This window comes from Trachypithecus francoisi, unplaced genomic scaffold, assembly GCF_009764315.1.
Source record: "Trachypithecus francoisi isolate TF-2019V2 unplaced genomic scaffold, Tfra_2.0 Lachesis_group3, whole genome shotgun sequence".
NCBI classification, from domain to species: domain Eukaryota; kingdom Metazoa; phylum Chordata; class Mammalia; order Primates; family Cercopithecidae; genus Trachypithecus; species Trachypithecus francoisi.
This window is the reverse complement of record NW_022681468.1, coordinates 96,082,805-96,095,035: the sequence shown is the minus strand read 5'-3', so window position 1 is coordinate 96,095,035 and position 12,231 is coordinate 96,082,805. Positions and strand designations below refer to the sequence as shown.

Sequence of the window (12,231 nt, the reverse complement as noted above, 5' to 3'; positions counted from 1 at the left end):
ACACAGTGAAAGCCTGTCTCTACTAAAATTACAAAAAATTAGCTGGGCATGGTGGCGGGCTCCTATAGTCCCAGCTGCTTGGGAGGCTGAGGCAGGAGAATGGCGTCAACCCAGGAGGCGGAGCTTGCAGTGAGCTGAGATTGCACCACTGCACTCTAGCCTGGGCAACAAGAGTGAGACTTTCTCCAAAAAAAAAAAAAAAAAACTATTAAGAATCTGATGGTAAATATTTTTGTTTCATAGCCCGTACAATCATTGTTAGCCACTCATCTCTCTGTTTAGAGGAAAAGCAGCCATAGATAATTCATAAACAAATAAATGATACTTATGTCTCCTCAGTACGTGTAGATCAAGAACTAGTGTCTCATTAACTCCCTTAATATAATAAGAGTACAGTAGGCAGGTGAAAATATTGGTTGCCTAAAACAGAGAGGAAGTAAATCTTGGAAATAAACTTTACATTTAATTTTTTAGATTAGTAAAGTTTTAATTTATTATAATGTGTTAGGTAAATTAGCTTATTGAAATTCTCTCAGGTATTCAGAAAACAGCCTGATATAGTGATATTTCTACTTCTACTGATTTCCAGTCACTTCACACATTTAGTGTGTGAGGGATCATCTCCAGCATTGAGAGAGTTCGGTTTTCTTTCTTTCTTTTCTTTTCTTTTTTTTTTTTTTTGAGACAGTCTCACTGTCACCCAGGCTGGAGTGCAATGACATGATCTTGGCTCACTGCAACCTTCGTCTCCTTGGTTCCAGTGATTCTCCTGCCTCAGCCTCCCGAGTAGCTGGGATTACAGGCACTCACCACCATGCCCAGCTAATTTTTGTATTTTTAGTAGAGATGGGGTTTCACCACGTTGGCCAGGCTGGTCTCGAACTCCTGACCTCAGGTGATCCATGTGCCTCAGCCTCCTAAAGAGCTGGGATTACAGGTGTGAGCCACTGTGCCTGGCCAGAGATAGTTCAGTTTTCATTGTGCATTTTAAATTATCAGTTTTAATTCCTCACCTATTTTGTGTTCTTGGAGTATTTGCTTAGTAGCATAGCAGTGTGAGAAAATACAGTTTACCTTAGGTTTATCAGGTTGTAGGCTTTAATGACAACTTTAAATCTCTACCCCAAAAGATCATGTTATCTGCTTCCCTGTAGATGATTGTTTTAGGCCATACCAGGTGTTACTAAGGCTGATTTTGATTAACTTAACGATACCTGATAAAATGTATGGCTGGATATGGTGGCTCACACCTGTAATCCTAGCACTTTGGGAGGCCGAGGCGGGCGGACCACTTGAGGTCAGGATTTCGAAACCAGCCTGGCCAACATGGTGAAACCCTGTCTCTACTAAAAATACAAAAATTAGTCAGGCGTGGTGGTGGCATCTGTAATCCCAGCTACCCAGGAGGCTGAGGTGGGAGGTGGAGGTTGTGAGTCGAGATTGCGCCCCGGCACTCCAGCCTGGGTAACAGAGCGAGACTCTGTCTCAAAAAAAAAAAAAAAGAAATGACTACTTATGAGTTCAGAAATGACGGTGACTCTCTTGAGGCTGTTGAGTCCATTGTCAGTACTGGCACCGGCTGTGTCCGACCTTCCATACTTACCAGAGAGCATGTGCTTTGAGTAGTTACTGGGTAGTTCTAGATGATGTTGGTTACATGATAGACTGAAATATTTTATAAACTCTGAATTCAGTCTGAGAATTGGAAACGTGCTATTATCTAGTGTAGACTGATGGAGTTGATTTCATTTTGCTTTTCCCCTTTTTATTTTCCCTTCTATTTAAGAGCTCTAGTGATTGATAATTTTGTCTTTCCTTATGGGAAAGATTCATTTTTTTCAGTTTTTTTTTCCCCATTCTTCTTTTCCTCAATGTGGCCAAATAACACTATACTATTTCTTCCCTAGGTTTGAATTTTGGGAAGATTTTGAAGAAGACCATGGGAAAGGGAGAGAGAATGGCTACCAGAGTCTTCATAAGGTGCTAGAGCCTTTCCTTCTCCGGAGAGTCAAAAAAGATGTGGAGAAATCCCTTCCTGCTAAAGTGGAACAGATTCTCAGGGTGGAGATGTCAGCCCTTCAGAAACAGTATTATAAGTAAGTTCTTGTTTGGGTTAGGCCTAAAGGGATTGAGATCAGTACCATGAAACTATTAGATTTTTCTTTTTTTTTTTGAGACAGAGTCTCGCGATTCTCCTGCCTCAGTCTCCCGAGTAGCTGGGATTACAGGGATGCGCCACCATGCCCAGCTGATTTTTTTTGTATTTTTAGTAGAGACGGGATTTCTTTTCTTTTTTTTTTTTTTGAGACGGAGTCTCGCTCTGTCGCCCAGGCTGGAGTGCAGTGGCTGGATCTCAGCTCACTGCAAGCTCCGCCTCCCGGGTTTACGCCATTCTCCTGCCTCAGCCTCCCGAGTAGCTGGAACTAGAGGCGCCCGCCACCACACCCGGCTAGTTTTTTTTTTTTTTTTTGTATTTTTAGTAGAGACGGGGTTTTACTGTGTTAGCCAGGATGGTCTCGATCTCCTGACCTCGTGATCCGCCCGTCTCGGCCTCCCAAAGTGCTGGGATTACAGGCTTGAGCCACCGCGCCCCGCTGAGACGGGATTTCTCCATGTTGGTCAGGCTGGTCTTGAACTCCCGACCTCAGGTGATCTGCCCACCTCGGCCTCCCAACGTTTTGTTGTTATTAAGCAAAATTTCTTTTTTTTTTTTTTTTTGAGGCGGAGTCTCGCTCTGTCTCCCGGACTGGAGTGCAGTGGCCGGATCTCAGCTCACTGCAAGCTCCGCCTCCCGGGTTTACGCCATTCTCCTGCCTCAGCCTCCCGAGTAGCTGGGACTACAGGCGCCCGCCACCTCGCCCAGCTAGTTTTTGTATTTTTAGTAGAGACGGGGTTTCACCGTGTTAGCCAGGATGGTCTCGATCTCCTGACCTCGTGATCCACCCGTCTCGGCCTCCCAAAGTGCTGGGATTACAGGCTTGAGCCACCGCGCAAAATTTCAATACTGTTGTTATGTCTCAAAATTTTAATAATTCCTTAACAGTTTTGTAATGTCTAGTGTTAACATTTTCCTGGTTGTCATATATATATATATATATATATATTATATATATATATATATATATTGGTTTGTGCATGTGCCATTTTGCTTGTTTTGGGATTGATGTAAGCTCCATGCATTTTGATGGTTGGTATGTCTCTTAAGTATATTTTAATTAATTTATTTTTCCTTGCCTTATAAATTTTTTGAGTCAGGAAACTGAATTTATGTTTTGCAGATTTTTCTCAAAGTCTGGATTTTGCTGATTCCAGCTCCATGGCATTCTTTAATATTTTCAGCCAGGTGTGGTAGCTCATGCCTATAATCCCAGCACTTTGGGAGGCTGAGGCAGGAGGATCGCTTGAGCCCAGGAGTTTGAGACCAGCCTGGGCAATACAGTGACACCTCATCTCTATTAAAAAAAAAAAATTTTTTAAACCACTTTTCCTTTGAACTGTGTTTTTTGTATACTCATAAGTAAGTGTAAAGGCTTGATTAGACTCAGATTCATGTAACTTTAGAGGCAAAGGAATGTTCTTTCACAGGATAAATGTCCTTTTTTTGTGATGTTAATGACTAATGATGAGCATTGCCTAGATCTGTTAATTCATTAGAGAGTACAAAAGGGTGATATTCAAATTTTATCACTCACTTGTTTATTAGGTGGAATACTTCTATAAAAAGAAACTTTCCCATGTCAGCTGAGGAACAGTTCATGTAGGAAAGGCAGAGTAAGATTCTATTTTCGCCATTTTCAGAGGAGAAGATCTACTTTTCTTCAAAGGTTTTGACCAGTGAGATTTACTTTGATATAATTACGAACTCATCAGTTACACCTATTTATGGTTAATTCTGTTGCAGTTATTATCCATATTCATGCTCCAACAGTCCCATTTTTAGCTAGTGGGAACTTATTCAAGTTAGTTTTTGGAGTCCTTTTGACATAACTGTAATAGTAGTTGACAGTTTCTTTGCTATCTGGAATGATAAAGTGTTCCACATCCGTTTTGTACATTTCCTGCCCCAGAACTAGAGTCAGCCATGTATCCTAGAAGTTCTGCATACTCTTTTACTAGGAAATACTTGTTTTTGTTTTTCTTCTGAAAATAGTTTAATACTATAAAATGTTAAAGGGGAAATAGTGTTACCTGAGTAACAACATGAATGTGTCAGTTGGTCGATGCTATTTTGGATGTTGATTGATCATATGATTTTTCTGCCTACTCTAGATACTTCCAGTTTGCTTAAACTGATTTAGTTGAGTTTTTATGACTTGCAATTTAAGAGTCCTGGCTAATATTCTTGCCTTCAGGCTGCACAACATGCAGGATTGCGGAAAGCACTAGAGAGCCAAAGAAAGTGAGCAGAATTACTTCAGGGCCACCAGCATTCCCTGCAATCCCTGCCCACAGGCATAGGTCCTTCCGCACTTCTCACTGTAGAGCAGCGCCCGTCGCCACCACACCTTGCTTCTTGGTGTAACTTCATAGACTGTCGGGTTCCGCAGTACCCTGGAGTCCAAGGCCGTTGAGTCTGAAGGAGCCTCAGAAGGCTGGCCTCTTTCTGATGGTTTATGGACTGTGGCAAAGATGAGGAAATGGTATTTGGAGACCACATACTGGGCCCTAGGTGCTCTTTGCAACTGCAGCAAACATTATTGACAGATATTTTTCAGTGGACAGAATTGGGAAATTTGTTTTTAATGGTAAAAATACATGATGAACAGTACCACAGATATTTTATTTGATCTTACTGATAGTATGCTATACTAAAAATCTCACTTCCCAACCTCACCTAGCTAATTCATTCTATACATACAACAAAGCTACTAATATTACCACCAATAATAAGAATAGTAAAAACAGGTTAAGATTTTCTTTTTTTTTTTGAGACGGAGTCTCACTCTGTCACCCAGGCTGGAGTGTAGTGGCGTGATTTCAGCTCACTGCAACAGGATTTTCTTTTTACAGGTTTTGTTTTTACTTATTTTTTTTTGCTTTTTAAGGTTATATACCACAAGAAATGGGAGAGTTTTAAAGTACTCAAGATAGTTTTTCTTCTGTCTGTTTAGGCCACTAATGGATACATAGATTTATTTATTTCATTATAGTTTTTATTTTTAGGGATTGCTTTAATTTTGTTTTTAAATTATTTATGATATTTGTAGATTTCCAAAGGCAAAGCTACAAAGCCTGGTATGTTCAAAGAAATGTAGCTTCATTCCCTCTTCCCTCCATTCTAGTCCGTCTTTCCCCATAGGTAATTATTATTATTATTTTTTGAGACAGAGTTTCACTCTTATTGACCAGGCTGGAGTACAATTGCTTGATCTCAGCTCACCTCAACCTCTGCCTCCCAGGTTCAAGCAATTTTCCTGCCTCAGCCTCCTGAGTAGCTGGGATTACAGGCATGCACCACTACGCCCAGCTAATTTTGTATTTTTAGTAGAGATGGGATTTCATCATGTTGGTCAGGCTAGTCTCGAACTCCCATCCTCAGGTGATCTGCCCCCCTTGGCCTCCCAGAGTGCTGGGATTACAGGTGTGAGCCACCGCAACTGGTCCGTAATTATTATTTTTTAACATTTTAACGCTTATCCTTCCTTTAACTTTTAATTGTTAATGCATTTTAACTTTGAATATCCTCCTTTCTCTTAGATAAGTGGTAGCATACCAATACACGTTTCTCTGCCTTTTTTCCCTAATGATGCATGCTGAAGAGCACCCCATAGTAGCTTGTAGAGATAGGCCTTTACAGTGCATAGTATTCCATTGAGGATATACAGTGTGGTTTATTCAACCAGTTTCCTTGTGGTAGGCATTTAGATTGTTTTACCCACTTTTATAAATAGTTCTGCAGTGAAGACCTTGAGATAGATTTCTGAAGTGTGATTTCTAAGAGAAGGATAAAGAAATTGCACCACTCAGGAAAAAAAGTACTTTTAATATTTTGGAGTTTATGGTTAAGGATTATACATGGTTATACATGAATATATCTGTATTTCTCCTCCAAATTTGGGTAGAAAACATACTGATAAATATTTTGTCAGATAAAATACTTTTTTACAATGTTAAAATGGACATATAGCCTCTATTTTATGGTATATTTTAATTTATTTAACCTCATAATGTTAGCTTATTTCCAATTTTTATATTTCAGTGAAGAGTGCTTTAGTGACAGTCATTTTCCTTTCACACATGCACATACAGGTTGAGTCTCTTATCAGAAATGCTTGGGGACCAGAAGTATTTCAGATTTTGGAATATTTGCTTTATACTTACTAGTTGAGCATTCCAAATCTGGAAATCAGAACTGTAAAATGCTCTAATGAGAATTTCTTTTGAGCGTAATACTGGCACTCAGAAGTTTTGAGTGCCATTTTGGAACATTTTAGATTTTCACATTTAGGATTCTCAGCCTTTGTGTACACACACACACTTAAATATGTATAAAGTGTGTGTAAATATGTAAAATGTGTGTGTGTGTCTATATATGTGTAAAGCACATGTGTGTGTTGTGTGTATATAGAGTTGTTTTCTTCTAATATTCCTGTGTTCAGTGAAGTTGAAATATCCAGCAGAATCTTTAAGATTCCTAATTTTGACTAGAGATGTAAAAGATTATGATTAGATGGCAGGAGATACAAAAGGAAATATTCTTCTTTGCTTCTTAAACCTTTTTAGGCCTCTTCTTTTCCCCACAATACTACTACTTTTTCTTATACTCTTCTGGTACCTACAACTTTGTGGGTTTGTTTTTTTTTTGTATGTAGTAGTATCATTATCATATTAATTTGCAGGTGGATTCTGACCAGGAATTACAAGGCTCTTGCCAAAGGAACAAGAGGCAGCACGTCTGGTTTTCTTAATATTGTGATGGAACTGAAAAAATGTTGCAACCACTGCTATCTGATTAAACCCCCTGAAGAAAATGAAAGGGAAAATGGACAGGAGATTCTTTTGGTACGTAGTTCCTCATAATTACTTTCTCAAAAAAACACTTAGTTTCTCTAGGTGCTTTTCATCAGAATGCTCTGTTTTCCTCCTTGGTGACCTAAGAGGGAGCATCAAAGGAAGCTTTAAAAACTGGAGAAAAAAGTTAGGTAACTAAGAATGATTTGGGAAGTATGGTATCCCAGATATTGGGAAAAAGAACATTTCGGGAATTGCTGGTCAACCAGGTTGCTAAGGGCTTCAGAAAGCTTTAAGATGGTTCTTAAAATATGGATTTTTAGAGATTAGGGAAGATTAAAATTTGTGTTTCAATGTAATTATTGGAATGTCTTTTAAATCTTCAGTCCCTCATAAGGAGCAGTGGGAAGCTGATTTTATTAGACAAACTGTTGACAAGACTTCGAGAAAGGGGGAATCGAGTGCTTATCTTCTCTCAGATGGTGAGAATGTTGGATATCCTGGCTGAATACCTAACTATTAAACATTATCCTTTCCAGGTAAGGTGATTTCAGTAATTACGGTGGGGGGAATCAATCTCTCTCCCCGCCTCCCCTCCCCAACCTTCCTACATTGGATTGTATGCTTTGCTTGTTAAAGTAGGAAGTAAGAGTTTTCTTGTTTCAAAAAAATTAAGGTTAAGATTCCAGGAGGGTCTTAATTTTTACTTTCATGTCTTTAGGCTACCATATGAAAGTGGTCATGAGGAGACCATTCTTTCTTCGAAGGTGGGCAGGGAGGATTAGACAAAGTCAGATTGGGCAAGGAAAAAAAGGATGTCAGATAGCATCTTATTACATGTGTATGGTAAAAATAGAGAGGAAATAAGTGCGAGCTCAATTCTAGAAGCCCAAATCCTAGAAGGAGGGCAGTATCAGATGTTCACCCCAAAAGTTGACCCTGGCTGTGAGGCTGGGAACATAATAGAACACTGGTACTTAAAACCTTGCTAGTCCCTGAAGTAAGTGATGATGGCTTCCTCTTTTTTCTGTGGAGTTTTAAAACTGGAGTTATTATCTTCACACAGTTACCTCCTACGGGGAAAAATTTTCTTCCGCATAATAACATTTTTCTAGGTGTATATAATCTAGTAGAAACTTATTCTCTGATCTGTTTATAGACATATAGACATATATGCAATTTACCTTGTCTCTTGGCATATGTTTATAGTGCTTAGATTTTAAGATTTATTACATTTTTTTAAAACTTTGAATGGATGAACTCTTCTACCAACTCACATAATTATGCTGGGATTGAAGAAACTTGGAGCCAGTGATTATCTCCTAAGAAGGCCCACCTTTAAGACTGTCAGATTGTCTTTCAAAATACCCTGAAAGGCATTGTTATATCCATAATATCTTATATGGTCTTTCAGTTGCTGTCTTAGAAGATAGCTTAAGGCTGTGGTTGTTATCAAGAAACAGCCTATGGCAAAAAGTCAGTCTCTGTCAGTGAATCGAATCCCTAGGAGCTTTCATTCCTAGGAAATCCTGTGATACCAAGTAAATCAAGAATGCATTGTTTTTCTTTCTACAGAATAGATAAGCTTGGTCAGTGACTTTTAGATAATGTCTTCTACTAATGGGTATATTAAAAGGGGGCATTAGGTTTTCTGATTTCAAGTAAAGACTCTGAATCTCCCATTAAATGTATCTTTGGTTTAAGGCTCTGAGTAAGTAGTCAGTGAGAAAGAAGTAAGGGGCTCCTCACCTGTGAGTTGACTTGAGTTAGGTCTGATGGGCAGAGTTCTGCGGATGTATGCCCTTCCACAGAGTCCACTGCCAGCCAAGTCACCTTTCAGGTTAGTTTTGCCTTCTGTAAAATGAAGTATTTTGTTCATCTCAAGTGGTGATTGTGAGGGAATGAAATGTGAAAATGATTTTAAAGAGTGAGAAATGCTTTATAAAATGTACAGCATATAGGTGATAATTATTTAGTATTTTACGTGTTAATGGTTTCTCTATGGTGATATTGTTTTGCATGTAGAACTGACATATGTTCTAATAAAGGAATTATGTATGCTAATAAATGCCAGGGGCTCTCCTGAATTCACGTGTAGTTTAGCTGCTTGAACACTTTACTATGATTTCAGAGTGTGATTTTTGGCAGAGCTGGGATGTATGATCAATTTTAGCATTTTCAATGATTCAGCAAAATGTTTTTCAGACAAAATTATTGCATAAGTAATTTTTTCGTTTGCGTGACACTTTAAGTGATAGTTTTAGCCACATTAGCTAAGAGGCATCATTTTTCTCCAGGAGCTTATTATTGAGTGACTAGTGGTCCTATTTCCTAATCTCCACAGTATCTACAGAAACAGAAGTAAACCCAGCCTTCAAGCATAGGTTGGGTTTTCATCTTTTTTCTTTTAGGTCCTGGCAGCCCTTCTGATCCTTGGCTAAACCTAGACAGCCCTTTGAATCAGAAGCTTGTAACCTTGAGTCTGTAACTAGAGAGCTCAGGTCAAGTAGGATGTGCTTCTTAAGCACAGCTTCTTCATAGCGCTTTGCCAGTGCATTCCAGTTATTTTTACTCAGTGGGTGTTCAGGTGATAAAGGTTCCAAGTCTGCTGTTCTATTCTGAGTGTAGCTGATCTTCCTATCTTACAGTTTTCTTGTGGTTTATTTTTATAGCGTCTGGATGGTTCCATCAAGGGAGAAATCCGAAAACAGGCACTGGACCACTTCAATGCAGATGGGTCTGAGGTATACTATGCATGGCTTTGTTATTTGAGCAACTTGGGCTCTGCATCAAGGAGAAAGTCTTTCTAGCTTAATGTATTCTGTTTCAGAAATAATTTATAGTGCAATTCTTTTGCCTTGAGAAGAAAATAAGAAATCTCTCATATAAAATATGATATTTTGTTGTCACTCCAGAAAAATAAATATGTGCTTATTTATCTCCCCTGTTCTGGGTTGACAACAGAGTGGTTCTCCTGGTAGCTTCCAGATACCAAATCCTTGGGCCTGGAAGAGCAGTAAGGCAGGAGTAGGGGAGGGTTGGGCAATAGAATTAATATTAGAAGTTCTGATCTCTGTACTCTTTTGGTGACTAAGTCCTGAAAAATATATTTGCCACATCTCAAATTTGTTGGACTTCTAATACAGTGTGGCTTAATGTTCTTGCTCTTGCTAACAGCAACATTTTACAATCAGTGTCGAGCTTGGATTTGGCATTATGAAGTATTTTGTTTGGGGGGCACATATAGAAGAGCTACTTAGAATGAAATAGAAGGTATGACAACATTGTAGTTTGTGCATATCAAATCATCAAATGCCATGGGATTTGAGAGAAGTGGAAGAGAAGAGTTTTGATGTGAATAAAACTGTAATGTGTAGAGATAAAAGAAGCAGTGGAGACAACCTGAAGTATAGAAGTGTTTCACAGAGAATGCTAATTTCTGGAGCCTGCGCCACTTTTTTTTTTTTTTTTTTTTTAAATAGATAGAACAGACTTAGCTTTCTGAAGGGCTTTGAAAACTCTTGATGCCTGTTCCTGTTACTTCAGAATGCTCTGCTGTCTGCCTTTAGAGTATAGAAATCCTAGTTAGACTAGTATTCTGGCTACTTCTGTAGTCTAAACATTTATTTCTTGAGGGGCTTTGGGCATTAATCTATTCAGAGCCAAGGCTCTGATTCACTAAGGATAAGAGGAATGGAATAATTAAAGACATCGGTCATCAACTAATTCCCATTCCTCCTTTCCTTGCTCCTTGTTTCCTCAACTGTAAAATCACAATGATTCCGATACCCCACTTCATAATATTGCTGTGAGAATTAAATTTAGTAATCAACATAAAGCACCGATCACATTGCCCAGCGCATAGTAAGCGCTCTAAATGTCTGCTATTTTTATCATACAGCGTTGGCTGAAATTGATTTTGTGTTCTCCACTCTTAGGTTAAAAAATAGTATGAGTTGAATGTTTCATATTTCCCTGTCTCAGGGGAAAAAGAGTTGCTTTTTGCATAGCTCTCAATTGATTCCCACTCACCATAATGGCTGTATAGAACACAAGTTCTCTACCATTTCTGCAGTATTTAAAAAATTCCTTTAAAAAACTAAATGGGGCAAATATTATATACTTACTTAGAATATTGGGAAGATGGTAAGGAGTACAAAGAAAAAAATAATTGTACAAAAACTCTCATTCTAGACACAATTTGCTGTTCACGTCTTTAGGGGATATATTTCCCTTCCTACTAAATGGAACCATTTATATGTTTACCTAATTCGGATCATGTTGCATATAGTTTTGTTCCCTTCAAAATTATACTTTGCGGCTAGGTGCATGGTGGCTCACACCTGTAATCTTAGCACTTTGGGAGGCCACGATGGGGGAGGATCACTTGAGACCAGGAGTTTGAGACCAGCCTGGTCAAGATAGACCTGTCTTTACCAAAAAAAAAAAAAAACTCCCCATGTTATTAAAGATTTTACAAAACTTAATTTCTAGGCCCATAGCAAGACCCTGTCTCTACAAAATATGAAAAATGAGCCATGCATGGTGTTATGTGCTTGTAGTTCCAGCTATTCAGGAGACTGAGGCAGGAGGATCCCTTGAGACCAGGAGTTTGAGGCTGCAGTGAGCTAGGATTGCCCCACTGCACTCCAACCTGGGTGACAGAACGAGACTCTGTCTCAAAAAAAAAAAATTTTTTTTTTTTACATTTCTAAATTTTTCTTATGCTTGTACCATTTATTTATTTAACCACCTTACCCTTAGTGGCATTGAGTTTTATAATTTTTTAACCTTTGTTGACTTGATCATAGATGCAAACAACGTATTATAATCCACGTTATCCTTGCTAAAGAGTGATATAGCAGATTGTTGGTTGATATGATCATTTTGACTCCAAATTTCATTTGTTTTAGATATCTCATCTTAAACTGTCCACTGTTTATCTTCAGGCTTCTCTTTTGAGTGTGGTGTAGTGCTTAATATTTCTCCTAAGAATCACAGATTATGTGCCTAGACACACCTTTTGATCACTTCGTTATTGGAATTGTTTAAAAATCTTTTGAGGCAGTTGTCTCTATTTTTATTTCTATGGCATAATGTTGTTGAATGTGACTATTAAAACATGGAGACCTTTTCATTGCATCTCTATGTGTATGCTAAATATACCCATTTATCAAGACAGAACTCAGGACTACCAGTTTTTCAGTGCTACTTCTCTGCCACAAAGGCATCTTTTGACATATATGATTAAATTCCCTGAAAATAGAAATATTTCACCTT

At 38.5% G+C, this 12,231-nt stretch overlaps 1 protein-coding gene across 8 annotated transcripts in view; it reads left to right on the top strand.

Moving 5' to 3' along the window:
• The window catches only part of CHD2 (chromodomain helicase DNA binding protein 2), a 149,133-nt gene that overhangs the window by 84,401 nt on the left and 52,501 nt on the right, over positions 1–12,231 (top strand). For all 8 annotated transcript variants that reach the window (XM_033188901.1, XM_033188906.1, XM_033188900.1 and 5 more), the window contains 4 exons: positions 1,908–2,096; positions 6,840–7,002; positions 7,338–7,490; positions 9,624–9,695. In XM_033188901.1, the coding sequence (XP_033044792.1) occupies positions 1,908–2,096; positions 6,840–7,002; positions 7,338–7,490; positions 9,624–9,695 (577 nt within the window). The remainder of the gene's footprint in view (positions 1–1,907; positions 2,097–6,839; positions 7,003–7,337; positions 7,491–9,623; positions 9,696–12,231) is intronic.